The sequence below is a fragment of the Perognathus longimembris genome, chromosome 2, assembly GCF_023159225.1.
Source record: "Perognathus longimembris pacificus isolate PPM17 chromosome 2, ASM2315922v1, whole genome shotgun sequence".
Lineage (NCBI taxonomy): Eukaryota > Metazoa > Chordata > Mammalia > Rodentia > Heteromyidae > Perognathus > Perognathus longimembris.
Window position 1 is genome coordinate 146287915 of NC_063162.1, and position 27784 is coordinate 146315698.

A 27784-nucleotide genomic window follows, 5' to 3' on the forward strand; every position below is an offset into this window, starting at 1 on the left:
GCACACAGTGCTTCCCAAATGAATAAGGAGATACATCAGGATCTACACATACACACATACACACACACACACACACACACACACACACACACACACACTTCTAGAAAGAACAGAAAAAGGAGCCCAGACATAACAGTCACGTTAAAATGAACTCAGGAACACAAAAGCAAAACAGATGATATCTAGAGGACCGACAGGGATATATGTTGCTTCTGAGATGCACAATGGAGAGGGAGAGACAGAAAGAGACTTGAGATTAAGAGAGAGTCAGAGAATGAGAGCAGTGCTGAGAGAAAGAAGAGACAGAGGCAGAGAGAGATAAAGGTGTTCAGAGAGACAGCGGTATGGAGAGACAGAGAGACAGACATAGAGGGGGAGAGAGGGAGGGGGGGCCTTGATCTCATAGAGGGACAGGTGAACATCAAACATCGGTGAAGAGAAACTTTCAGGTCTCTATATTATAAAAAGAGAGAACACATCTTATAGACAAACGCCAAATCTCCAACTCCCGGCATCCGGGGACCCAGGCGGGTGCGGGGACGAAGGCCGGCAGGGCCCCCCTGGGCTTGGGTGAACACCTGAGGCTGACCGCGGAAGCAGAGAACTCTCGGGGTGCGCGGGGTTGGGGGGGGTGGCGCTCAGCTCCCGGCTTTGGCCTTGCGATCCCCGAGGCTGGAGCCCCGTCGGGTCCCGCCAGCCGATCCGGGATCCGATCTTGGGATTCCCGCCCCCTCCCGCCCCCCCGCCCCCGCCCCGGGGCCGAGGTGCGTGGCCTGCGGTGCGCCCCGCAGAGCAGCCGTGCGCCCCCGCGGCCGCGGCGCACGGGCCGAGCCGGGCCCCGGCGCTTTCCCCTCCCCGGCTGGCCCTTCCCGGCTCTGACGGGAGTTCCCTCCACGCCAATGAGGCTCGGGCGCCCCGGGAGCCCGGCCCTCCCTCGGGAAGGTGTGTCCCTGTTTCCTCACCTGAAACTTCCTTCGGAGAAGCGATCCCTCCCTCCGTCGGGCGGCAGGGGCGGGCCGCGGGTGGGGCGCGCGGCGGGCCTGCCTGGCCTGGCTGGGGACCGCGGCCGGCGGGCGCGCGCCGCGGGGGGGGAGACCCGGACCCGGACCTGGAGCTGGAGGAGAACTCCCGGGCCGAGGCAGTATGTGACGCCGACCAGGTGGGTGCCCTCCTCCCCCTCGGGGCTCGGGGGGCCCCCCGCGGGCCACCTCCGAGCCCGGCGGAGGTGAGGCAGGGACAGGAAGCTAGGGGAAAGTAGGCCTCCCCGGGGACCGGCCCCAGCCAGGTCCCAGGGCGCAGGCTCCGGAAAGGAGGGGCCGGGCCGCTGGGCAGGACTCGGGGTGAGGGGCTGCGGACCCTGACGGGGTAGGGGGGTGAGGTGGGGGGAGGGTGGAAGAGGAAGGGACCTGCCGGCCGGGAAGGGCTTGCGTCTGAAAACGGGGCTTCCAACTTGATCCCCCGCCTTGGAAATGGGCACTCTGCCCCATTATGGTTCCCAGAGCCCCAAATCTGGGCTCTTTCTTCCCACCTGAGCCTCGGGGTGGGGGGGGGGGGCGGGGGAGGCAAACCCCGAGCACGAGGAACAGCCACGACCCACTGGAGACTCCGTACGCGGAGCTGGCATTGCCTTCTTCCTCTTTTCCTTCCTTCTTGTTGCTTTTTACTTGGTGCCCGGGCCGGGCCTTCCTTTGCATCTTACCTAGACTAGACGTGCGCGTCTGTGTAAACACCCCTCTCCCGCCCCGTGGCCCGCCGCTCCCCCAGTGGCCTGTCCCTGGCGAGCCCCACCATTGTCACAGCCGAGTCACGGGGCAGCGTTCTCCACTGAGGGACTGGATGTACAAAGGGAGCTATTGACAGCCCGGAGACCGAGGTGAGGGTACAAGGAAGCACTGTCGGAGGGAGCCCCCCGATTCTCAGCATTCTTTAGAGTTGCCTTCTTCCCGGAAGGATGGGCTCTGGGCGAGGTAATGGTGATGTTCTTGTTTAGATCCCAGTCCCCTCGCTCGCCCTGCTCCCTTCCTGGAACTTGGATTTCCAAGACAGTCTTGCCCTCTGTCTACCTAGAAGTGAACTCTGGCCTGGGCGCTGTTGTCAGATGGAGAAGGGGGGAAGGGCAGGCCCAACACACACGGGGGAGAGAAGGTGCTTTTCCCTTGAGCTTCCTTCTTCCTTTGCTCTCCCATTCCCTGCTCTGGTATCCTTGGCCTCTGCCCAAACCCCAGTCCCCAGCAAAACAGCCCCCAATGTGTCCTCTTCCTGGACTTCCTGTTTGATCTACATCTGGAATAGGAAGCAGCTCCTAGCCCAGGCCCCAGGGGGCATGAGTACCACTTATCTGTGGGCCTGAAAGAGAAGCCACATCCATTGCAGGGGCTGGGGGTAGAGGGCTGGGAAAGAAGGCATGGGGTGTCCTTTCCCAGCGAGGGTGTGGTGTGGAGGCATGGATGTGAGGAGCTGAGCTGTCTCACTGGAAAAGAGCAAAACAGGAGGAATGGAAAGGAAATCCCTCTGTTCAGAGGAATCCAGCCAGTGCAGATATACTTGAGTCTTCCTCTGTCGGGATTCCTCTGAGTAGGTGGCTGACTGTCACGTGATGTGTTTGTGGTTGTCTGTGGCCATAGGATGCCTCATCTGTGGGCAAGACAAGAAGATGTCATTCGTGGTGTCTGGCGTGCTCAGTCGCTGGGTGGTGTGGGCTCCCTCGTGGCTCTTTTGGTTGAGCAGAAAAGGCATTACTTGTCAGTGGCGTGAGACCCTGGTGACCTCCAGCTTCGGGTATAGACAGGCCGGGTCGCTCACCGGGTCTGTGGAAGGCACAGAAGCAGGTCACACTTACGTGTCTGCAAGATGGACTGGAACAAGGCGTCCCTTTCTGTGAGGGACACAAACAGGCCACTCATTCTCATCGGTGTGATGGCACCGAGGCGACAGGTGGCTTGTGGGTGATTGGCATTGCCACACGTATTTTTAGACCACATAGTTAATGAAGCAGTAGATGGCATGATGTTTCCAGACATTTGGGGACTAGATAAAAAAATGTTTATCTTCACTGGGCTGGCAGGACCTCCCAACCACAGTGGATAAGATACAGGCCTTAGGAGTCAGTGGTTCAGAAAACCAGCCTGATGTTGATCTCCTTGCCGTATCAGGGGCAGGGGCAGTAGTTTCACACAGTTCAGCAACTTAGACATGATAGTTTCCTTTTCTAAACCAAAATGAGAGTAAGGTTTTTTTTTTGGGGGGGGGAGGCTGGGGGTAAAAGACATTTTTCCTAATTTAGACAGAAGTAAAGTGTAAACTCAGAAGTATTGCAGTCTCAAGAGTACTTCAGTGATTTGTGTTTCTAAGTCAAGAGTGTTTGAAATAGACTTTTCTAGAAAATTTGAGAAGCAGGGTACTCAAAAACATGTAAATCAGTTCGAAGAATAAATCACATGAGTGGGGATGGGTGTATCTTTGAGATACCGTTTTACTCCTGATGACTTGAAATGGACACAAGCTATGGTGTTTGAGGGTTTGAAGGGAGAGAGCAGGCTGAGCTGTTAATGAGGTGACCTGAGACTATCTTGTAAGAAGTCACAGATTGCTGGGGATTGTACAGATGTAAAAATGCCTGAGGCTGGAGGAAGTCCACATCACCAAGATACCTCACCTTGTCTCTGCCTGTGCTCAGAACTGTAGCCATTACTCATTTCTGCAGGAGAAGGGAGGGTGCTTGTACTCTTAACGGAATGGGCAGTGCAAAAAAAAAAAATCCTCTAATTCCTTTATGTGAGTAAGACTGTGTTTTACAGAATTCCTGTCACATTGTAGTTGTGTCATACCTGAACACAATAGGATGATTGGTAGGACAGGATCAAGCACAGACTACAGGGTCTTTCTCTCTTTGGGGTGCATAGTTGGGACACAGGTGGCCCCTGAAATTTCCAGGTGTGCACAGACTGTTTACACGTGACACAGTGTGATCAGACTGTTTACACGTGGACACAGTGTGATTAGAGCTTATCCAGGCAGACAGACACTGTCTCTACATCAGAATTAAAAGTATCCACGTAGCACATGGCATGTAAAGAGGAAGCCCAGGGATGGGGTATGGCAGAAACATTATAAATTTGAAGACTGCCTGGTGGAAGGATAATCCTGGAAAAATACAGGCTCAGCTGAGGGGAGAGGACAGAGTTCTCTATAGGGCCTTTTGCTAGGCAGGTAGGTGACAAGTTTTAGAAGGTATCTAGTGAGCATATGGGTTCTTTCATGTGTTGTAGAGAAATAATGTTAACTTGAGTCACATATTATTGTTGTTGTTGTTTTGTATTCAAGGGCAAACTGAGAAAATCACACTGTCAGTTGCCTGGCAAGGGTATAAAAGTCCTTCCACTTGAGTATACTTGTTGAACCTATCTCTTTGTCCCATATAGATGGTATCTGTGTCTGTGGGGTGGCGAGGAACTTGTCACATACTACATCTGTAGCGTGGCCCAGGACCAGCCTATGTGGTTATGTCAGGCTCCATTGCACAGAGACCACAAGGGTGGCTCATTCTCTGTGTGTGTGTGTGTGCGCGTGCGCATGTGCATGCATGGCTCAGCAGCATTCTGGTGGGCTTCCTCTTTAAAACCAGAGCAGACCAGAAAGACGCAGGGTTGGGGGAAGCTTGAGGAGGGCTCCGGATCTACCCTTGACCAAGGTCATCTTCTAGCTAGACTTCTGGGTGCTTACAACAGACTTAAGTCAAGGGACTTTGGTCCAGGCTCCCCTGTACCATTTGCTTAGGGCATCTGAGCAAATGTCTGTCTGGGGTCTTTGACATCTCACTTCTTCATTTGCAAACTGAGCAAAGTTTTCTTTGTCTCCAAGGTTTCCTTTACCTTATACATCCTGTATTTCTCTCTTATACTTATCATTTCTTAGGTCAATGGTAGCTACCATTTACATGACCATTAAAGGTAGCAGTGAACTTTTAAATGTTATTTTATTTATTTTGCATTAGAACTGTAAAGAAAATACTTTATCAGCCTTTTTAAAGATAGGGATCTTTAAAGGGGGCTAACATCTGCAATCATCTCTTCTTTGGAAGAAGAGATCAAGAGGGTCCCAGTTCAAGGCCAGCCTGGGCAAAATTAGTGAGACTCAGCACACAAGCTCAGTGGGGTAAACAACTGTAATCCCACTGCTATGGGTGGCAGAAGTAAGAAGGTCGAGACCTGAGACTGGCCTGGGTGAAAGTACAAGACCCTATCTGGAACAACTAAAACAAATGGGGCTGGGGGTGTGGCTAACATGGTAGAGCACCTGCCTAGCAAGTGTGAGGCCCTAAATTCAAACTGCAATATCAGAAGTGGAGCTGTGGCTCAATGGTAGAGCACCAGCTTCAAGGAATAAAGCAAAGGGAATAAGCTAAGGAATAAAGCACCCAGGCCTTGAGTTCTAGCCTTAGATGCTCTCTCTCTCTCTCTCTCTCTCTCTCTCTCTCTCTCTCTCTCTGTGTCTGTCTCTCACACACATATATGTGAATGTATATATGTATATATACACACACATATATATACATATATATAATTTTATCCAAGATAGAATGATCCCTACAATTGTTTTAAAGTTAGTAAAGAGTAAAAAAAGGCACAACTAAAAATTGAACCGCACCCTTAACTCCTGTGTGTGTGTGTGTGTGTGTGTGTGTATGTGTGTGCATACCAGCACAGGAGCTTGAATTCAGGGCCTGGGCACTGTCCCTTAGCTTTTTTGTTCAAGAATGGCACTCTGTCACTTGAACCACAGCTTTCCTCCCAGGTGTTTGCTGGTTAATTGGAGACGAGTCTCATGGACTTTCTTGCCAGGGCAGGATGAACTTTGATCTTTCTGAGTAGCTGGGATTACAGGTGTGAGCCACTAGCACCAGGTTCCGTGCTCTTCCCTCCAGTCATGTGACGCATCTTTGCTGAGGAACCACTAAGCTTCAGGCAGTGTTTATGCAAAAGCCCGGGAGCTGAGAGCTCATGGTAGGAGCTATGGAAAAAATGGCGGAGGCCAGGAGCTGCTGGGCATTAAACTCTGCCGGATGATTTGCATGTCGTCTGAAATAGTCAGAGGCTCCTGACGAATCTGAACTAGACGTGATGCTTTGGAGCTCGCGTAGGTGACGTGTGGAGAATGACCCGGAATGGAGTGAGCTGTGTGGAGACGGACCAACAGGCCGTGCTTGCCACCGTGGCCTACAAGAGGCCGGAGCAGGCGCCACCTTCTACCATGAAGGTGACAAACAGCGGAACACTTCCAGGAACGCAGGTGATGGGAATCACTAGGACTTGCTAATTGACTAAGAAATGGAGACGCTTGAGCCAGAAGGGAAAAGGAAAAAGAAATATTTTCTAAGTGGAAAATGCTTATTTAGCAAGCACATAATATGGGCTGAGTGCTGTGCCAGTTGCAGATGGTTGACTAAGACAGAGGTCACTCTTCGTCTCACATAGCCTATCATGGGTGGGTTCAACAGACAGCAAGTGAAAATGCGCGCGCGATCACATAACGATACTTGTGTCCATGCTACCAAGGAGAAGTGAAAGGAGATACAATTTGACAAGGGGGGAGGGCAGGCCATAGGGCTTGAACTCGGGACCTGGGCACTGCCCCTGAGCTCTTTTGCTCAAGGCTAACACTCTACCACAGAAGAGCCACAGCACCACTTCTGGTGTTTTGGGTGATTAATTGGAGAAATGAGTCTCATAAGGACTATCCTGCCCAGGCTGGTTTTGAACTGTGATCCTCAGACTTCAGCCTCCTAAGTAGCTAGGATTACAGATGTGAGCCACCAACACCATCAACATCAATTTGGGAAATTTTTTAAAGGTAAGTCTAGGGGCTGGAAATGTGGCTTAGTGGTAGAGTGCTTGCCCAGCATGCATGAAGCCCTAGGTTGGATTCCTCAGCACCACATATATAGGAAAAAGCTAGAAGTGGCGCTGTGGCTCAGGTGGTAGAGTGCTAGCCTTGAGCAAAAAGAAGCCAGGGACAGTGCTCAGGCCCTGACTGGTAGCAAAAAAAGAAGAAGAAGAAGAAGAAGAAGAAATAGAAGTGGGAAGAGAAACCGTAAAGTCAGGATCTTGGGAAGCAATGGGGAGAGTTTCCTTAGTGTCCGAGAAAGGAGAAGAGCAAGAGCAAGATAATGAAAGTAGCACAATTTTATGGGCTGTCTTCCATAGAATAAGTCTAGTTGTCACTACCCTTTATAACAGCTGTTATCAAATCACTCATTAGTGACAAGGCTTTGCTAGACACTATAAAAAACATCCCCAAGTTGAGTCAAATCCAGGCCCTGTGTGAAGGAGTTGAAACTGTATCGACAGTGCCTTTCTCGTTGGCTGTAATAGCCTGACCTATTTTACTCCCATGCCCCTGGTGTGGAAGGAAGGTGCCATTCCACTTCTGCTTCTCTGGGCTGTGAAAGCAAGGGTGTGTCACACACCGTCTGTGAGTTATGTGAGGCTGAGTCACTGGGTGTCCGGAGAGTCGCCAGGGAGAAGCAGATATTGACGTCATAGAATCTGCAGGGCAATGACCGCTGGGAACTCTTGGCACTTTGAGCAGTGGGCTTACGCCCTAATTGAATGGTTGCTTATCTGTTTCCCCTGCAAGATGGCAAGCTCCGTGAAGACACGTTTGTTTCATTGGTGACCAATGGCCCTCCACTTAATAGGGTCATTAGGCAAATGTGTACTAATGAGTAGCTCAATGAGGCGTTTGCATTGCTTATTTTGTTGTACCTTTTTTTGTGTTGAGCACCAAATAAAGCCAAGGACATGTCCTACCCATCTTCCTCATGTGCTCTCCTGTGCAGTCAGTAAAGGCAGATGTGACATTAGAAACCTTTGTATTCCTCCTCAGGATTCAGCCCTGATGGAGGCTGAGGAGCCCCCACATGGAGCCTCCACGCCCATCCCTGCTCTAGAAGAACCTACAATTATCCCTGAAGCTGTCATGAGGAGCAGTCAGATCCCAGCCTTGGATCCTGAAGGTCACGACGCTCCGGATCCATCCTCCAAGTGGACGGAAGGCCGCAGATGCTCGGCAACGCCGCCGGGAGAGTTCAGAGACGCGAGTGACGGCGCTGCTGAGCACAAACCCTCTTTTCCCCATGAAGGCCCTGCAGATGTGGAGGCTGAAGAAGAAATCGCTGGGGCTGAGGACCGCGGCGCTCCTGAGCAGGCAGCATGCCAGGGGCTGGAAGATCATGGAGTGCGGACACAAGCTCTCCCAGGACTCTGGGCCTGCCCTGTCCAAGGTGAAGGGCCAGACCTGGTCTCAGTGTGCAGCGAAGTGGACAGCAGAGTGGAGGTGAAATTTCATCCAGAACTCTCTCCTTTGACACCGGGAACTGGACAAGGAGACGCGGATGACACCTCTCCAGACACATCTGCCCACACTACGTTCTGGCCTCTCTCCGAAAAGCAGCTTGCAGAGACCAATCAGACAAGGGCCCCTGGCAGTAGAAGGCCGTCGAAGGAGGCACCGAAGAGTCGAGAGCAAGAAGGGCTTCTCAGTCCACAGGAGGCCACAGGGCTGGAGAAGCAGGATGGCCAGCCAGGAGGACCTCGGGGACAAGGATCGCTGGGAGACGATCTTCATCCTAATGGACTTTGGAGGGAGCAAGTGAATGGTGAAGAGGGAGACCAGCAGCGGGGAAACCAGAAACAGATGGGAGCTGCTGGAAGGTGTGGAGGACAAGGGGAAAGAGAGGGGCTCCTTGAGGTACTGGAAGATCTGAATTATGTTGTGTGTGATGGAGAGGTGAGGGAGAGGACTCCGGCTCAGAAAAGCCCAGAAGCAGCAGAACAGGGGAAGAGGACGTTGAGGCCGGAAGAAGAGAGTAGGGTGGACTTTCAGTGTGCAAAGAATCAAAGATTAGTTTGGAAGCTGAGGGAAATAACAAGAGAGCCAGGTGATCAGGATCTAGCAGGCAAAGAGGAGCAGGAAGAAGGGGCCGGATCAAGTGAGGAAGAGCGAGAGAGCAAGGACAGGAGTAGGCCGGAGGCAGTGGAAGAGGAGAGAAGCACAGAAGAGGAGGAGGAGCACAACAGACCTTCTGCAATGCCTGTGGTAGTGCCTGAGGCCTTCTCTTCCTGTGACTTATTTCCAGACACTTCTTGTCCCTTGACTCAGATCCCTGGTGGCCTGACAGATCCAAGGCCTGAGGAGCTGACCCCCAGAGCTCTGACTCCTATCCCGGAGACACTAGGACATCATCCTGACCCCATGTTTCTGCCCAGCGCCTTTGCTTCCGGGGAACTGCTTGATGATGGAACGGCCTCTGGAGGAGCTGAGCCAAAGAAGGGGTCAATATCTAGCCAGAGGACTGAGCTAGCTTCCGCTAGTGTGTCTGGCCCAGAAGGGACCCCATGTTCAGTCTTTGCCATCGCAGCTACCTTGTCACCTTCCAGATCCCCAGCTGCCGTTCCTAAGGAGCCCCCCACAGCCCCTCTCCTGACTCGCAGCCCACCTGCCGGAGGGCTTTCTGAGACTCCCGTGGCCGCCCTCCATGATGCTCTGCATGCAGAGCCCCCGGCGGATCCCTGTGCTGCTTCCCACGTGGACAGCTCTTGTAGCAGCCCAGCCCACTGCCCCGGGGCTGCCCAACACCAAAGGAGCAACTCTTTCCCCGGCTCCCACAGGACAGAACAGGCGCCAGACCTGGGGTGCAGGTCCCTTTCCTTTTCTCATTCAGAGTTACCTCAGAGGCCCCCCAAACCTGCCATCTATGGCTCTGTGACCCCAAGAAGGAGCAGGAGAAGTGGCAGGGATTGCAGCAGCATTTCTGAAAACCCCACGGCGTCATCCACGCTGACGTGGGACTCTTCCAACACAGAGACACGCAGCGGTTCCCACGGCAGCCAGCCATGGGGCTCCCCGCAGAATGCAGCTTTTGCCACAGGGGCACCGGCGTGTGGTTCCTCTTTATCTACTGCCCCCATGGATAGGAGAACCCAAGAGCCTCTGCCCCCTCCGCCCCTGGAGAAGAGGCACACCCACACCTCCATGGGGGACAGAGGTGGCCGCGTTCCCAATGTGGCCCCCACACAGAAGCGATACAGCCATCCTCCCATGACCCTGAGTTCAGGGCTCCATGGACCCCCTGAAGGCCCCCTTCCCCAAGTTCCTGACCCCTCCATGGCAAGGAGACACCGACCCCTGCCATCGACCCCAGACAGTTCTCACCATAGTCAGACTTCTGACCCTGCAAGGCTGAGATACAACAAACCACTTCCCCCAACTCCCGATGGGCCCCAGTCCCACCAGGCTGGCGTCTCAAGGATGTACAGGCCCCTGCCACCTGTGCCCCTCCTGGATCCTGCCAGCGAACCACCCCCACTGCCCCCCAAGACCAGGGGGAGGAGCAAGAGCACTCAGGCGGGACTTCTGAATTCAGGTCAAAACAAACAGAGACCCCTGGGCCAGGATTGGGCCGCGTCCACGGCCCCCTCTGCTGGACGAACCTCCTGGCCCCCAGCCACGGGGAGATCAGCAGAGCCCTTGGCTCCCCCGAGTAGGAATAACAGTGAAATGCCCTCCGTCCTGGCTTTCAGCAACATGACAAACATTCTAAGTCCCTCTTCCCCTACCACGCCCTGGACCCCCGAGCTCCAGAACCCCGGTAAGATGGAAGCGGGGCTCTCAGAATTGTTGGAGGCCTCTGTGAAGGGACCCGTACGAAGATCGCTCCCCCAGGACGGGGCCAGCGGTGCGTGGAGAACCGGCGTAGGCTCCACACGCCAACCAGACAAGCCCAGCCATCCCCAGCTGGAGAAGGCATCCAGCTGGCCCCACAGGCGGGACCCCGGGAGACCACCCGAGGGCGGCGATGGCGGGGGACAGGTTGTCCTTGGTGAAGGGCCCAGCAAGCACAAGGGCTGGCACCGGCAAGGCCTGCGCAGACCTTCCATCTTGCCTGAGGGCTCAAGTAAGTAAGAGCAGGGACCACGCACGGGCACGTTTTTGTGAGGTCAACTTTTCCCCAGCTCTTAACTGCCTCATCTCCTCTTCTGTGCCCCCAGGGCCCCTACTGGTTCCTCTGTAGTTCAGTTCACACACACTGCAACGCTGAAGCCCCTGGATGCCTCTGAGCTTACTGAGATGTTCTTCCCTTTGCATCCTCCACTTGCCCATCCCCTCCCCCCCCCCCCCCCCCCCGATCAGCCAGGCCCTTACTTTAACGTCTACCTCCCCCCCCACCCCGCCCAATGTGGCCTTGGCCTGGTCCACCTTCCAGCTTCCCAGTGGTTCTTCTTGGAGGCGTCTCTCTTTGTCCAGTTCCCGTTCCCATATATACGGTGTGGGACATAGTTCTGATCTCTTGCAATATGCTCTGGCACTTTCTTCTCTGTCTTTGCTTTTCTTTTCTTTCTGCATCTCCCGCTCTATAGCGTACCTTCTTCATGTTCTCTCAGATCTCCTCCGAAATCTGTTTTCCCATCACCCACTTTCCATCTCCACTTTCAGATTCAAGAAGTCCCTCCGTGGGAAGACTCCCTGGCCCCTTGGACACAGTGATTTTTCGGTGAGCTGTTCCCTCTTCTTCTTTTTTTTTTTTTTTTGGCCAGTCCTGGGCCTTGGACTCAGGGCCTGAGCACTGTCCCTGGCTTCTTCCCGCTCAAGGCTAGCACTCTACCACTTGAGCCACAGCGCCCCTTCTGGCCGTTTTCCATATATGTGGTGCTGGGAAATCGAACCTAGAGCTTCATGTGTAGGAGGCAAGCACTCTTGCCACTAGGCCATATTCCCAGCCCCTGTTCCCTCTTCTAACACACACACACACCTAGACCCTCTTCACTTAGGATGACAATATTTAAGATTCTGAGTTAGGATTTTAGTCGGTAAAGGTTCTGGCTGGGACCTGTCTTCTACAAATAAGAAGGCGGGGGGGCAGGAAGACATCAGGAGTCTAAGGTAGGAAGCTACCCTGTTCTCTCCCCAAATCTAAGTTGTCTGTCCTTCCAAACCCTTTGACCCTGAACCAATCCCCATGTAAAATACATAGCAACCATAAAAGCTATGAATTACCCACAAGTGGTTCAGGGGACAACCTCAAGCCTGTCCTAGGGACTTGTTCCCGAAATCTAAGCACATGTCAGGAAGGTTAGAGACGCCCCTTATGCCTAGACACCTGGAAGTCTTGCATCGCATGGCTAGCAAATACCCAGACTTTCCCTTGACCCCACAGAGAGAAGAAAGCAAAGGAGAGGACGGGAGGCTTTTCAAGGCGCTGTTCCAAGCTCATCAACTCCTGTGAGTAACTTGAAAGCGATCGGAAGGCTGGGGGTTGTGTTCTGCCCAAGCTGGCACAGCGGCTCCTGGCTGTCGGTGGGAGGGGAAGGGATGTCCCTCAGACAGAGGGCTGCAAGAGGTCAGGAGCAGCTGGCGGCTTCTGTCTCTCTTGGGACCTCAGCTCACCTGCCCTCTCCCACACGCCCTCACCCCTGCAGCCCAGCTACTCTACCAGGAATACAGCGATGTCGTTCTGAACAAGGAGATCCAAAGCCAGCAGCGGCTGGACAGCGTGGCAGAGGCGCCGGGCCTGGCCTCCCCTCGGCAGCCCCGAAAGACCCTGGTGTCCTCTGAGTCCTACCTGCAACGCCTTTCCATGGCCTCCAGCGGCTCCCTCTGGCAGGAAATCCCTGTGGTACGCAACAGCACTGTGCTGCTGTCCATGACCCACGAAGACCAAAAACTGCAAGAGGTACCACATAGGGTGGGGTGGGGGAAGGGTCTGGGGGGATAAAGAGGGATAAAGCATAAGACTGCAAAGTCTTATTTACTAGCCTTTTTTACCTTCTGCTCACCACCACCACCAAGAGCAGGCTGTCCCCACTCGGCCTTACCTCCCATATGCGTGTCAACCGAAGTCATCAGTCCTCTGCATCCCTTGCTCTCCCAATGCCAGCACTAGCTCTCATCCTCGCTTTCTTAATGCCATGGGACATTGGCTCCTGCCTGTTACTGGTTTGGCCTCATGCAGAATGACGTCATCTCTAAATTTATGGGAATGAGTGGGAAATAGCATTAGCACTGATTGCTTCAAGGTAGACAGGAGTTCAAGCGAGGCTAAAGTTTTCTTCAGTCAAGATACATAGCAGGTTTTTGGTGGGGTGTATGGAAAAGGACCAGTTGTGGTGTGTCCACTGATCTAACAAAGGCTTAAGAAAAAGGTTTTACAATGGCCTTTCTTGGTTATCACATCCAAGAACAAGACTTTGAGGGAGGCTGTGTGTGTGGCTCTGAGCTAGTCTCATGGATAGTTTTATGTTGTTTTGTTTTTGTGCCAGAACTAGGTCTTAAAATCAGGGCATTGAACTCTCTCTTGGCCTTTGTGCTCAAGGCTGGTGTTCTACACTTGGGCTATACCTCCTCTTCCAATGTTTTCTGATTCATTGGAGATAAAAAGTCTTATGGACTTTTCTGCCTAGGGTTGACTTCAAACCATCATCCTCAGATCTCAATCTCATGAGTAGCTAGGATTACAGGCATGAGCCATCAGTATCTAACTATCATTAGTAAGTTTTCCATAGAAGACACCTCATACTCCCAAATTTGTCTGAAATATGAGTAGAACATTTTTTTCCAGGAAGACAACGAGATGCAGTAAAACAGAATAATATTTAAGTAATTAGGTAAAACCCACTTTCATACTTGCCATTTAACTTTGGCCAAATTGCTTGATCTTTGTAAGGCAATGTTTCTTTATGTATAAAAGTGAGAAACAACGAGTTATTGGTTGAACCAAAAAAGGTAAATATTTAGTATATAGTAATTACTAAAAGCAAACAAAAAAATGCTGCCAGGTACAGTGGCTCACACTTGTAATCCTACCTAGATATTCAGGAGGCAGACATTAGACTAGTCCAGGCCAAATGTTTATATAACCTCCCATTTGATTAATAAGCTAGACATGCCAGTGCATGCCAGTGATCCTAGCTCCCTGAAAGGCCACATACAGAAAGATCTAGGTCTGTAATTGGTGAAACTCTATCTGAAAAATAACTACCAGAACAATAGCCTGGGGCATAACTCAAGTGGTAGAATGACTGTCTAGCTATCATAAAGTCCTGAGTTCAGATTTCAGTGCAATTTTAATTTTAGGTCAGGCAGACCTAGTATTGAATCCTTGAAATGACTGAACTGTTTTCGCCATGTAGTAGCTGTGTAAGCTTAGACCATTCAAATACCTTGACAGATTCTCAGATTTTCTCATCTATAGGTTGAGAATAACAATGCCTACCTTTCACTGTGGCTTAAATGGAAAATACAAATGTACCTTACCCTAATGTATGGTGCATAGTTTGAAAAATCCTACTGTTACGTCTCCACACACTCTCTCTTCAGAGTTAGAGAGAAAGAAAATTTTGCCCATAAAGTCTTAAGAATAAACAATGTTTTTCTCAATTCAAACAGAGACAGACACACACTTAAAAGCCTTTTAAAGCTCAGACTTGAGGCTCCTGTTCTAGTCACATGTTTTAAATGTGTTTTAAGTAATGATCGATCCATTGTATATTCATCAATGGGAAATGACAGGGACTCTAGTGCTCTCATTCTCTGCCTTTGTCCCTCTGTCTCTCTTTCTGTCTCTGTCTCTGTGTCTCTCTGTCTCTGTCTCTGTCTCTGCTATTCCAGAAAAATAGGAAGCCACCAGGCTCCTATTGCATCCCTGGGCTTGTTGAAAGCGAGAACGAGAGGCCCGTAAGTCACTATACACACATTCATTTCATAAATTAGAAGCTTTGGGGTCTACACAGTACTTTAACAAACTCATCTTTGTTCCACACTCACATCTGTTTAGGTGGAAGGCACTATAGCCGCATAAAACAAGAAAACTCAGGTGTAGAGAAGTCAAATGAGCCACTGTGAGTGATACCCTCAGTCAGTGGTGCTGTAGGGTAGGGTCGCTGGACATTGTCACTGCTTATCCAAGTAATTGCCAATTTCTCTTTTCTATCCACACATTTATATAGAAGCCATAGGCTTGGATGGAAAGCGTGAGCCTGCCCATCATAGCCATCAGTCATTGCGCCCCCTGCTGGAGCCTCCAAACAAGTTCTGGAGTGCTAGATTTTCCCATACAACTCTTATCTGTACAGTCTTGTTCTCAAATACCCTGCACCTTTTCCATTTATCCCCAAACCCCAATCTGAACCCATCATCTTCATACCCTAAGTCATGCATTTCTTTTTCAGAGCACCCTGGCTTAGTCAGTGACTTAATCATTCACCCAGTTGCCCAACTCAAGAACCAAAGCATTGACTTTTGTCTTTTGCTCCACCCTCAAACTAAGTCTGTCTAAATATTCTTCCTAAATAATTATGAATTGGCATACTTTTCTTCATGCCCATTTCTCTTCTAATCTTCTGCAACATTGCTTTTTGGAAAGGGCTCTTTGCTCCTCCCAGTTTTTTCTCTCACTATGCTCGGAAGTATCTTCATTCAGTAAAAATAGAATCAAGTTATTCCCCTACATTAACTCCTTTTAAAATTTTTCTTTGCCTTAAATCTATTTGGTTTTACAGTGTTCACATGACTTTCTTTTTTAAATTATTTTATTTATTGTCAAAGTGATGTGCAGAGGGGTTACAGTTTCATATGTAAGGCAGTGAGTACATTTCTTATCAAACTTGTTACCTCCTCCCTCATTTTTCTCCCACCTCCCGTCTCCCAAATTCCCGCCCCCCCATTTGTACAGTTGGTATACTGCATATTGTCTTCTAAGTATTGTTGTTGCATTTACCCTTTTACCCTTTGCCTCTCCATTTTGATGTTCCCCTTCCCTTCCCTACTTCCAACAAACATATATACAATACCCGGGGTACCAAAATCAGTTACAGTGACATCAGGGGTGAAACCATGGGGAAGAAAGACAAAAGAAAATGGTATAATTTCACATGGCATATTGAAAATAACAACAACGATAAGCTACTTATTTTCGTAACTTGGACTTCATTTCACTTAGCATTCATCTTATATGCTCATATGTACATAGCTATTGAGCTATTGTGGTCTTCTGCTAGGTCTATCCTAGACATGTACTAATTATCACCAATGAGGGAAACCATAGAGTCTATGTTTTGCTGGGTCTGGCTCACTTCACTTATTATGATTTGTCCAAGTCTTACCATTTCCTTACAAATGGGGCACTGTCACTCTTTCTGATAGGAGCATAGAATTCCATTGTATATGCACCACATTTACTGAGGTGCATCTGGGTTGGTTCCTAGCGAGAGTAAATTGTGTTGTGATGGACCTTGTTTCTCATCTCTGTTTGCCTCTGTGGCCTCAGACCTTGGTTCTTCTTGTATATTTGATTCTAAAAGATGCTCAATTAATTTAGGTTTCCTTTTTGTTTGTTTGTTTGTTTGCCAGTCCTGGGGCTTGAGCTCTGGGCCTGGGCTCTGTCCCTGAGCTTTTTGTTCAAGCTAGTACTCTGCCACTTGAGCCACAGCACCATTTCTGGCTTTTTCTGTGTCTGTGTTATTGCGGAATCAAACCCAGGGCTTCATGCATGCTAGGCCAGAACTCTACCACTAAGCCACATTCCCAGCCCTAGGTTTCTTTTTGCAGAAACCAATTTTAGTGTTTTTAAAGTTTACCCTGTGCTGTTGTGGCGATGTATAACAAATGGAATGAACATATCACAACCTCACATAGTTATCGTGTGTGTGTGTGTGTGTGTGTGTGTGTGTGTGATTATTGAGGTTTCTTGAAAGCATATTTGCTTTTACACATCTTTGGAGGGCTTTTCTGTGTTCTTCACACCCACACTCAAATACTCTTTTCCATGCTTCCCATATCAAGTTAGACTTTGCGGTGGCTTTCAGTTCGAAAAGGATATGTCTTGTTCAAAATTCTCCCCCTAAAATATTGTTCAGTGGCTGGCATATACCAGGGAATTGATGAACATTTTCCACTACTCTTCCTGCTTTCCCACTTCCTAGGCAAAATTTGAGCTCATCGTGTCAGAGGCTTCCTACCTACGCAGTCTAAACATAGCTGTGGACCATTTCCAACATTCTTCCCAAATCCGGACCATCCTTTCCAACCAGGACCACCAGTGGCTCTTCTCTCGTTTGCAGGACGTGCGGGATGTCAGCACCATGTGAGACCCCTGCTCACCTAGGCCGCTTGCTCAGCCGTTCTGTCGTTAGGCATGGAGCCTTTGGTGGGACTTTCCTTCCTTAGAAGCCTTCGTGTTGTCATAGTTTAGGATGAAAATTGGGTCTCGGCCCCCTCAGTGATGCCTGATGGTATAGGAGTGGGAAGAACAAAAACAATGGGGGGGGGGGCGGTGCAGGGAGAGACAGAGAGAGAGACACACAGAGAGAGTGGAGACAGGGGGAGAATGAAATTACATAGATTCTGGGCTGAGGTTCTGGAAATAGTTTGAGCATGCTCTGCATTGGAGATGAGGTATTTACATCATACAAAGATTGGAGAACAGGATACAGACAGAATAAGAAATAGAGCTCTCAAATCAGAGAGCTAAGTCATGAGGAGAATAGTAACCATCATAGAGAGTTGTAATGCATGGCTTGCAAGGGGCTTGGAGCTAAGGGGAGGCAGTTGGATGGAAGTCACTAGCTCAAGGCACAGCAGGGTTCAGACAGCTGCTGAAGTGAGGCACCAAAGACTCATGCGATTTCTTTCAATACTGTTCAGGTTCCTTTCAGACCTAGAAGAAAACTTCGAGAACAACATCTTCTCTTTTCAAGTGTGCGATGTCGTCCTGAACCATGCTCCAGACTTCCGCCGGGTCTACCTGCCCTATGTCACCAACCAGACCTATCAGGAACGCACTTTCCAGAGCTTAATGTGAGGCTGGTCTCCATCTGTCCCCCTGGGTGCCCTGCCCTGCCGTGATCTTGAAATACAGCCCAGAATGCTGTGCTGGGGCAGTACGTTCTTGGGCTTGCTCTGGGATCTCCAGCCCCTACTCCACACTCTGTGTTGCATGTCCTGAGTCCCCCTCTCGGTTCCCTGCACATCAGCTCTCACCATTCCTTCCCAGCCTCCAGTGTCCCACTAACCTTCCGTTCTCCATCTTTTCTATGGAGCCTCCCCAAATCCCCTGAATCTCGTTGCTCACGTAGGAACAGCAACAGCAACTTCCGGGAAGTCTTGGAGAAACTGGAGAGTGACCCTATCTGCCAGCGCCTTTCCCTCAAGTCCTTCCTGATACTGCCCTTCCAGCGCATCACCCGCCTCAAGCTGCTGCTTCAGGTATGGCGACTCCTTGTCTGGTCCCCTTCCCTTAGCTCAGCGGGATGACCCAAGAAGCTTCCAGGCAAAGGAACATCATTCTTCTTTTGGGTCTTTGCGTCCTGTGGAGGAGGTGAACGTTTTGTCTCTGCGGTCCACACACTTCTTTCTCAGGAATGTTTGCTGCTAACATCGTGTCCCCAGGGCTTCTCCACCAGCCAGTCTCTGCCCCTTCTTCCCATGTGTCCATTCCTTCCTCCCACTCAGCGCTCACCCACTGTGTGTTCTCTAGAACATTCTGAAGAGATCACAGCCCGGCTCCTCAGAGGAAGCAGAGGCTACGAAGGCACACCATGCCTTGGAGGAGGTGAGCAGACACTGCGTCCTCTCGGGTCCTCTTCCCCCTCTTCGCAGGGAAATTCCCCAGGGACCATGACTCTAGACTTCTCTTCCACATCTGGGACGTGAGCTCCCATTACTACCAGCCCTCCTGTGCCAGGAATGTACCATAGAGTCATACCAACACACCCGTGTCCTAGGACTTGACTTTGGTCCTGCCTGTACTCCATCCCAGCCTGCTGGGAAAGAGTGGAGCGGTGCCACGTATTTCCTGATTGCTTGCCGGAACTCCCAGGTCAGACTCTCTAACACAGTGTTCTTCCCTTCCCTGGCCCCGCTCACCCCTTAGCTGATCCGAGACTGTAATAACAATGTCCAGAGGATGCGGCGGACGGAAGAGCTGATCTACCTGAGCCAGAAGATTGAGTTTGAGTGCAAAGTAAGTTGATCTCTGGTCTCTTACCTATTCTTCTCTAGCCTTTCTAGCATGTTCTATATAGAGTCATTTCACTCACGCTGTCCGCAGCCTCTAACCTTCCAATGTGTGCATCTGTTGTAGTTCTGAAAACATGAAAATGCCCACTCTGGTCACTTAAGACGTATTGTTAAGGGATGGAATAGAGCTGTGTGAATATTGTATTGCTTTTGGTATAAAAGTAGAGGATAAAAATCCCTGTTTGTGTCTGTGTGTGTGCATAAGTAAATTCTGAAAGATGATAAGCAGGAGAAGGGAACAGTTGTTATCTAAGGGTGAAGTACTTTTGTGAAATGAGCCAGGCAGAGAAGGAAGGATGGGAGAGACTTCCTTGGTATCAGCCTTTAGAAGATTATTTCAGGTATTTATTGTTTTAGCCCATCATTTTGAATTTTAACCAAAGAAACAGATTCCATATCTAAAATCTCAACTAGAACAGATGCTATATTTACTTCCCTAGAAGAGATGGAAAAGCTCTTCTTTTTTTTTTTTTTTTTTTTTTGCCAGTCCTGGGGCTTGGACTCAGGGCCTGAGCACTGTCCCTGGCTTCTTCCCGCTCAAGGCCAGCACTCTGCCACTTGAACCACAGAGCCGCTTCTGGCCGTTTTCTGTATATGTGGTGCTGGGGAATCGAACCTAGGGCCTCGTGTATCCGAGGCAGGCACTCTTGCCACTAGGCTATATCCCCAGCCCCAGGAAAAGCTCTTCTTGTTCATAGTCTAGCTCTAGCCCACTAGCGTCATGATTCCCAGTCTCCCCCCACCTTCCTTCAGGACCCTTCAGGAAGGATCCCATGTAGCTCCTTCTTAGCTCTCTGTACTCTTTTTGTTGTTGTTGTTGTTTTGTTTTGTTTGTTTGTGTTGGTTGTGAGGCTTGAACTCAGGGCCTGGGTGCTCTCCCTGGGCTCTTTTGCTTCAGGCTAGTGCTCTACTACTTTGAGCCACAGGACTCCTCCCAACTCTGTATGCTGAACCCCACGTCTGACTCTGAGGTCTCCTTTCTTGTCTCTGGTCATAATCACAGAAGGTCCAGATGCCACAACTGTCCCTAGTCATTTGACTTCTGAAACACATCCTGCTTTGCCTTGCCTGTTTCCTAACATACTCGAACTGGACTTTCTCAGTCTTCTTCAGTTCCAGACTCTGAGGTGGGGCTTTCTAACATTATTCTTTTGTTGTTATTTTGTTTGATTTTTGGTTTTAGTCGGTCCTGGGACTTGAACTCAGGGCACGGATGCTGTCTCTGAGCCTCTTTGTGCTCAAGGCTAGCACTCTACCACTTGAGCTACAGCGCCACTTCGGGCTTTCTCACATTTTCACTCCCCTTGCTGGACCACAGGCACCTGCCATTTGCCCTAACATGTAAATATGAGAATCATTCACCAGTGGGCAGTGTACTTAAAGGGCCCAGAAGAAAAAAACAAACAAACAAGAATCTGTGAGGGAATTTTTAGCAATGGAGGAATATGGAAGTCATGATTGGTAAGGAGGGTAAGATTTAGCAGAAGTTCCTGCGTATCCTACTTGTGACATTGCCTTGTCTTTCTTCCCACCCTGTAGATATTCCCACTCATTTCACAGTCTCGCTGGCTGGTGAAGAGTGGAGAGTTGATGGCCCTTGAGTTCAGTGTCTCACCAGGGCTGCGAAGGAAACTGAACACACGTCCAGTCCACCTGCATCTCTTCAATGACTGCCTGCTGCTGTCCCGGCCCCGAGAGTCAGTGACTGGGATGGGAGGCCGGGTACCAGAGCAGAGTGGGATGAGGCCAGAGGGAAGGCCTCAAACAGACACAGAAAGCTCAAATGTCCTGTCCCTAGAGGATCCCTGCTCTTCTCTTCCCAGTGGCTTAACTCACAGCGCTAGGTCATTGCATAGAGAAGAGAAAAGGAATCCTGCCAAAGTATACCATGAGATCCCATGATAGGACCAGGAGGCGGTCACAGACACAGAGCGAGATGCACCAGATTATCTCATCGTGTTATCACAAGAGCCCACTTTTGACTTCGTTGGGATGGACTCAACTGCTAGCCAATAAATACTTGGCTAATTTCAGACCTTGACTTTGCTCATTAGAGCCTCAGAAAACTTCTGGGTCTTTTTTTTTTTTTTCTCTCTCTCTTCAACCTTTTACACTACACAGATGGTTTGTCATCTAGGCAACAAGTCTGTACCCGGGAGCTACCTACCATCTTGGGGACCAGTTAGGACCCTCTTGTGTTTTTTATGGGATGTTTGCAGGCTGCAGATGCTAAGGCTAGGGTGTTTGGCTATGGGGATACGGGGCGAATGAAGCATGGAACCTTGGGGATCATGTCGGAAACATTTGTGTTTTGCAGGGGCAGCCGTTTCCTGGTATTTGACCATGCTCCTTTCTCCTCCATCCGGGGGGAAAAGTGTGAAATGAAGCTGCACGGGCCACACAAAAACCTCTTCCGCCTTTTCCTGCGGCATAACGCCCAGGGCACTCAAGCAGAGTTCCTCTTCCGCACGGAGACTCAGTGAGATGGGGCTGGGCGCGGGGGTCCTGGGTGGGCGTCCTGGAAGGAAGTGAGACCCAGTAGAAAACTTGTCTAGACAAGGGCCTCAGCACTAAGGGAGCCCCTTGGGGACTAGGAGCCACCACAGAGAAACTTGAACCCCCAAGAACTAATAGACAAATTGCAGGAGCCTAGGGGTGGGAGAGGAAATGAAGTTATCTCTAAGACGTAGCATCTATTTTTACCCTTGAGAGACCGGGATATTTGTGACATACAAGGAAGACATGGGCTGGCATGGATTGAGCAAAGAGTCAGATTTCTATATCCACCAGTGAAGGAATGCCCACTGGTGCAAGCCAGAGACCATTCAGTACCCAAGACGGGTGTGAATAAGAGACAACTTGCCTTCTGTCTGCCATCTTCCCATCTCCCGACTCAGTCATCTGTTGAAATCCATACATTTGAAAGATGATTTGTTACCTTTTTAATAGTAATAGAAAAAAAATTATTGTATTCACATGTGCATGCATACATGTTTGAGAGCAAAAATCATACCTGTAAAATCTGGTACGTAATACTTGTAGTATTAGTCTTATACCTATACTACAATTAGTATTATATCTATAGTATTAGTATTGTAGTATATAGTATTAGTATTGTAGTATAATAGGGAACATCTAAATGATCGTACTGTCGATATTGTCACAAAGAGAGAAGAGTCTTTTTAAAAAACTGTTCAACCCAGTTCATATCTGAGGTTCCTCATGTTGTAAATGCTTTGGAGTTTGTGACTTTGGGGTGAGGCTGTTGACACCATACCTATATTTGCTTGTGGGACAGAGAAGCTGACACAGGCCTTTGTGTGTGAGATATTACATGTGCCAGAAAATCAGATGCAGATGTGTGCTTTGTTCAGTGCTTTGGCCCACCTCCTCCTGGGAGAGGAGGATTGCCTGCTCTCAATGGCCAAGGCACCTTTGGAAGCAAATGCAAAGATAATGCAGAAATCCTCAGATGATTGCAGAATAGGCCATGGTCCCACTAGCAGCAAGAATGAAGTGGCAGCCTATAGGTCAGACACTTGATTGAAGGGAGGTAGACGGGGGGGGGGGGGGGGGGGGGGGGGGAAGGGGGGCTGTCCAGAATCATACAACATGATAGAGGAAATCTAAAGGCCAGTGAACATTTTGCTCAGCACAATTTCCAAAATGGAAAATCTGCATGTTTATATTCGATCCATCTTACTTTTGGCCCCCGATGGGAAGATATCAGAAGTCATTAGAAAAGCCTAGAAAGTGAAGGGGGAAAGTCAAGTGTGACAAGACTCATTCACGCATAGCTCAAGGCTGCTCCATATTCCCGGCCAGGCAGGATCCCCTTGATTTGGTGTTTGATGTCATTGAAGTGGACAAGCCGGTGGCCAGCCATTTCCTTCCATGCCGCTGGCTCTCCTCCTACACCCCCAGAATAACGGAAGCTAAGCCTCTCCTTTGTTTTCTCAGGAGTGAAAAGCTCCGCTGGATCTCAGCCCTGGCTATGCCAAGGGAGGAGCTGGACCTGTTGGAGTGTTATGGTGAGTAAAAGGTCTGAGCGGCAACAAAAAGTGGCCTGGAAGGGCAGGGTGCAAGGCCTTCTTCCTGTGTGGTAGTTTAGTGCGGAGTGGCCGCGTGTTGCTCTTCCTCAGAACCTCAGTGGAACACTGGCTCCTCGAACCCCAACCCTGCTTAAAACCACCCTTTGCCTTAGACCCTCCCTGTTTAGACTGCTTTTTGCTCTTTCTAAAATACATGTGTCCCCACAAGTCTGGGTTGCTATGATTTTCCCTTGAGTTACCTACGTGAAGGTATTGGGAAAGTAAGGGTCAGTGTGGTTACAATGGGGGTGGCAGGAAGACAAGCAACGCAGATTTGCCTGACCGAACCCCTCCCACAAAGATGGCCAACACCACTTAGCACTGAGCACCCACATCCCCTGGCTCGCTCACATTGTGATTTGTATGCACTAGTACAAGCACTGATTTCTGCCTGTCCACTCAGCAATGACTCCCTAGTATATGTAAACAGAGAGAGAGAGAGAGAGAGAGAGAGAGAGAACTCAGCAGGACACGTGGACTTTAGTGACTAAAAAGAGTAAAGGAATGCAAAGAACCTTGCAAAAGGAACTAGGAGAATTTTCTCACTGCGTACCGCATCAGTGGCTTCAGACCTGGTGGGTAAGGAGATGGTAACACCTTCATCTTCTTCCTCCTTCGTTCGATGTTGGGAGTTGCAGATGGGAATAAGTTTTAGGAAAAAGAATAAAAATCCAAATGCAGCAATCTAGCCATGCTCGGTAGTTCACGCCTGCAATCCCAGCTATTCAGGAAGCAAAGATTAGGTAGATCACGGTCCGAGCACGGAAAAAAATCGAGCTGCTACCTGGGGGGAGTATGACTCAAGAGCATAATGACTACCTAGCAAATACAAGGTTCTGAGTTCAAACCCTAGTACCACCAAACAAACAAGCAGCACTGTATTTGTCTTCTGTCCAAACAGAAAGGGTTGTGAAATAAGAGAGCAATAAATGCAGGTCAGACAGAATGCCTTTATGACGGCTGTACTCTGAACTTGGAACTTTTATGTTCATGGGAATATTACCTGGTTTTCACAGGTATGTAAACATAAACCTTGGGGTTTCCTCCAGAATCATCCTGGTCCTCTTGATCAGGGGCCATCTTGATCATTTATGGATGGCGAAACAGAAGACCTAGAGTATGGAGTCCCTTGCTTAGGTCAGGCTGGATTTCCATTGGGCACACCTCTCACAATCCCACTCTGGCCTTGTGAAGAAAAAGAAGGATCCACAAGCTCAGATTTTATAATATAGTCTTACGGGAGAAGCTCTGGGTTGACATTCCCTGGAGAAGCTACATCTGGGTGGATGGCCCAACCTTCATGCATGGACCCGACTTTCATGACGGGATGTTGCATCAGGAGCCACAATTATCTTGGGCTATCCTGAGTCCCCTTAATAGCCTCTTATTACCTGCCTCTTATCTGACCTCATGTCCCTCAGACTATTAGGTAACACTTGTGGAATGTATTATTAAATGTAGCAGACCACTTGTGTCCACCAAGCTCCAAGCTAAGAATAACATCTTCAAACCTGCAGAAGATAATATCCTCACTCCCCTGGAAGCTGCCTACCTGATGTCCCCAACAGACTGTTTAGTCAATATATTCATGTATAACTTTAGAAGTTTGTGCAATCTCTTCTATCATGGACCAGATTCTTCAGAGTAATAAGCTGTATCTGTGTGTCTGGGCCAGGGTCACCCTATTTGACTCAGAACAAATGATTAATGATTCCCTTTGGAGAAAGAGCTGTGTCTCACATTAACAAAAAATCCAGCAAGCAATTAGAGAAGGGATGCATGGTTTCTTAACCAAACCATCAGTCTTAAAGAGTTCAGGACCCATGAACAAATAAAAGGCCAGGGAACATATCCTGGGGCAGATGGCTCTTCTGTTGGATGGCAAGTGTATGCAGTGATGAGTTACTAAAGGTGATCACAACATATATTGTTTGTGTTCCGATTACAAGACGAGGATTTTTCCTATCACCTCTTGTCTGCAGACAAGGACTTACCTCAAGTTCTTCTAGCCTCTTGGTACACTTCATCACCCCTCCCCAGTCTCCAGCTCCTCCTAACTTTCCTTTACTCTTTCCTTGCAAAGATTCCCCACAGGTCCAGTGCCTTCGAGCCTACAAGCCCCGAGAGAATGACGAGTTAGCACTGGAGAAGGCGGACGTGGTGATGGTAACTCAGCAAAGCAGTGACGGTAAGGGGGGGCTGGACACTGGACACTGAGGGACATTAAAGGCCCGGGGCTCTCCTAACAAAGCATCACAAAGCAGGTGGCTTAGAGTAACAGGACAAAATGGAGGTGTGGGCCTACCCCTTCGGCGGCCTCTGGGAGAACTTTCTTCTCTTGTCCAGTCCAGTAGTTCCCAGGTTTCCTTGGCATCTAGCAGCATAACTGCAGTCTCTCCCCATCTTCTTGTTTCTGTCCACCTCACTCCAGCATGGCCTTAGCTTACCGTTAGTGTCTGCACCAACCTCCTTCCAAGGAAGGTCATGTTTTGAAGAACCAAGGTCTATGTGTCAATGCATATTGGGGGGGGGGGGGCTGGATTTCTCACGCTATCCCCTCACCCTCCACCCCAGTTCCTTCAGCTTCAGGATGCAGGAAAGTTTGGGGGAAGGAGGCCTAGGGAATTCCACAGAAACCTTTTCCCGGTAATTCTTCTTTGCACTTACCCTTGCGGCTAACAGGCTGGCTGGAAGGAATGAGACTGTCCGATGGGGAGCGAGGCTGGTTCCCTTTGCAACAAGTGGAGTTCATTTCCAACCCAGAGGTCCGCGCAAGGAACCTGAAGGAGGCTCACCGCGTGAAGACGGCCAAGCTGCAGCTCGTGGAGCAGCAAGCCTAGCTCTTCCCTGTGAGCCATCTTCCGAGCATAAGAACAAGCTGGTCTGGGAGCTAGCTGCTTCAGAGGACCTCCGTGGACCCCCCAATCAAAACACACCCCACACCTTAGGAAAGCACCAGAAGGCCCCATCACCCAGGCACTCACCCAAGGCCTCCTTCTGTATGTTTTGTTCTTGGGAGGGATACGCTGAAGAACTTCGCACTGGACTCTGGGATCCTTCTCTCATAGGCTAAGGGACGATGGTGCTTGAGCCAGGGAACTTTACTTCTAATACCATGTAGTTTGCAAACATCCTCTGCTGCCAGAGAACAGACTCAGAGCTGACCAAAGTCTGGGGCCTGGCTCTGCGTGAAACAGCATCTGACTGAGGGAAGGGTTTGTTTCCAGGGGATTTGCCTATCGGATAGGAAGGTCAACTTGTGGCCCCTGAGGTATCTCTCCTTCCTCCAGACGCTCCTTACTTCCTGGTGTGAGCTCAGTGTGTGCAGCTCTGAGACCCGTGTGTCTCCCGGTGACAACGTGAGGGTGACAGTCTCTCACGCTAATAAACTTGGCACTTCTTCAACTGTTTTCTTCTCAGGCTCCTTGAGATGGAACAAGGATCCAAATATGGTATCCCTGAGGGTTCCTGCCCTTTGGTTTAGTTGATGTGGAAGACCAAGATGGTGTCCAAGGTCTGGCAGCTGCTGGTTCTTGCTCCATGACCTCTAAGATCTGGACAATTATTCTGCTTGTTGTGGCTTCAGAGGTCTGTGGAAAGATCTAGAAGTCATTGGTGATGGGTCTTGAAAACCCACTCAGATGTCTTCTCTTCCCAGAAGGTACAGGTACAGGCTGGGTGTGGCAAACCGAACCCTTCGTGAGTTTCTATTCTGACTAGAACTGTTGTGAAGATCTCCTGGCAGCTGTTTTATCTTCTTTGTGAAAGGCAGCAGGTCGAATGGAAAGAGTCCTAAAATCCAAGCCCAGAGTCCTGCACTGCACCAACCATGTCTGTTAACTTTGTACCAAGGTAACAATAAAAGAAATATCTCTAAATACTTAAAAATCACACAGACAGTATGAGTATTCTCTCTGTGTTCATCTGATGACAGTATGACCTTACATTTGCTGGATAAGCACTGTTCTTCTAAATTTCATCCTTAGCCCCTAATTTTTTTAAAGTTACTTTTTGAGATAGTTGTTTAAGGCTTTAAAGGTCTAAATGAAATATATTCCCTGACTTTTCCTTCTGGGCACACAGGATGCTTAATCTCCCTGATATAAGCTTGATTCCCTTTTATTTTTGACTCCATATGTCTACCCAGGTAGTGGGGCTGTCATATCACTAAATGCAAATATTGAGTGATGTCGCCTTTATCATCAATTCTTTATCTTTGTGGAATCGCATTCAGGTTTCCTCATTTTAGCATAATTCTGTCCACCTTCCCCTCAATCCCACGCAAGGCACTTGTGTCTGTGTGTGTTTGGTTTAGGAGGCCTGTCTATAAAATACCTTGTGTCACTGACACAGACTAGTGACCCCAGATCTCCACTGGCTATAAAGATGACTCAGGAGCCTGGAGTTCGGTTCGGCCTTCTCACTTGGAAATGAGGTGTGTGGAAGGGCTGAAGGTCACAGGTAAAGAAGCTAAAGAGAAACTGCCAAACCCTGTCCTGATTCAAATGCGTGTCTTGCCTAAATTCAGAACATTTTTGCTAAACTTAATAATCTTTCACTCATTTCCCCCCGCCCCCCCCCCTCCAAACCGGCCTGTTTTCAATGACAGTTATGGAGTGGAA

At 49.5% G+C, this 27784-nt stretch overlaps 1 protein-coding gene across 1 annotated transcript; it reads left to right on the forward strand.

The window, feature by feature from the left end:
• The first annotated feature begins 952 nt into the window (after window positions 1–952).
• On the forward strand, window positions 953–27035 carry Arhgef5 (Rho guanine nucleotide exchange factor 5). Its single transcript, XM_048337738.1, has 17 exons — window positions 953–1159; window positions 7885–8450; window positions 8503–8649; window positions 8712–10952; window positions 11489–11551; window positions 12215–12279; window positions 12477–12730; window positions 16977–17137; window positions 17698–17850; window positions 18129–18258; window positions 18530–18604; window positions 18926–19015; window positions 20611–20768; window positions 21389–21550; window positions 23032–23102; window positions 25246–25350; window positions 25845–27035. The coding sequence occupies exons 2-17, from the start codon at window positions 7897–7899 to the stop codon at window positions 26000–26002; spliced, it is 4587 nt and encodes a 1528-aa protein (XP_048193695.1). The 5' UTR covers window positions 953–1159; window positions 7885–7896; the 3' UTR covers window positions 26003–27035.
• The last annotated feature ends 749 nt before the right edge of the window (window positions 27036–27784 follow it).

Coding starts and splice junctions, on each gene's coding strand:
- Arhgef5 (XM_048337738.1), top strand. CDS start 7,897: ATGGAGGCTGAGGAGCCCCCACATGGAGCCTCCACGCCCATCCCTGCT. Junction 8,650..8,711: donor ATGGACTTTGGAGGGAGCAA/GTGAATGGTGAA, acceptor AGCTGCTGGAAG/GTGTGGAGGACAAGGGGAAA. Junction 12,731..16,976: donor AAGACCAAAAACTGCAAGAG/GTACCACATAGG, acceptor CCCACTTCCTAG/GCAAAATTTGAGCTCATCGT.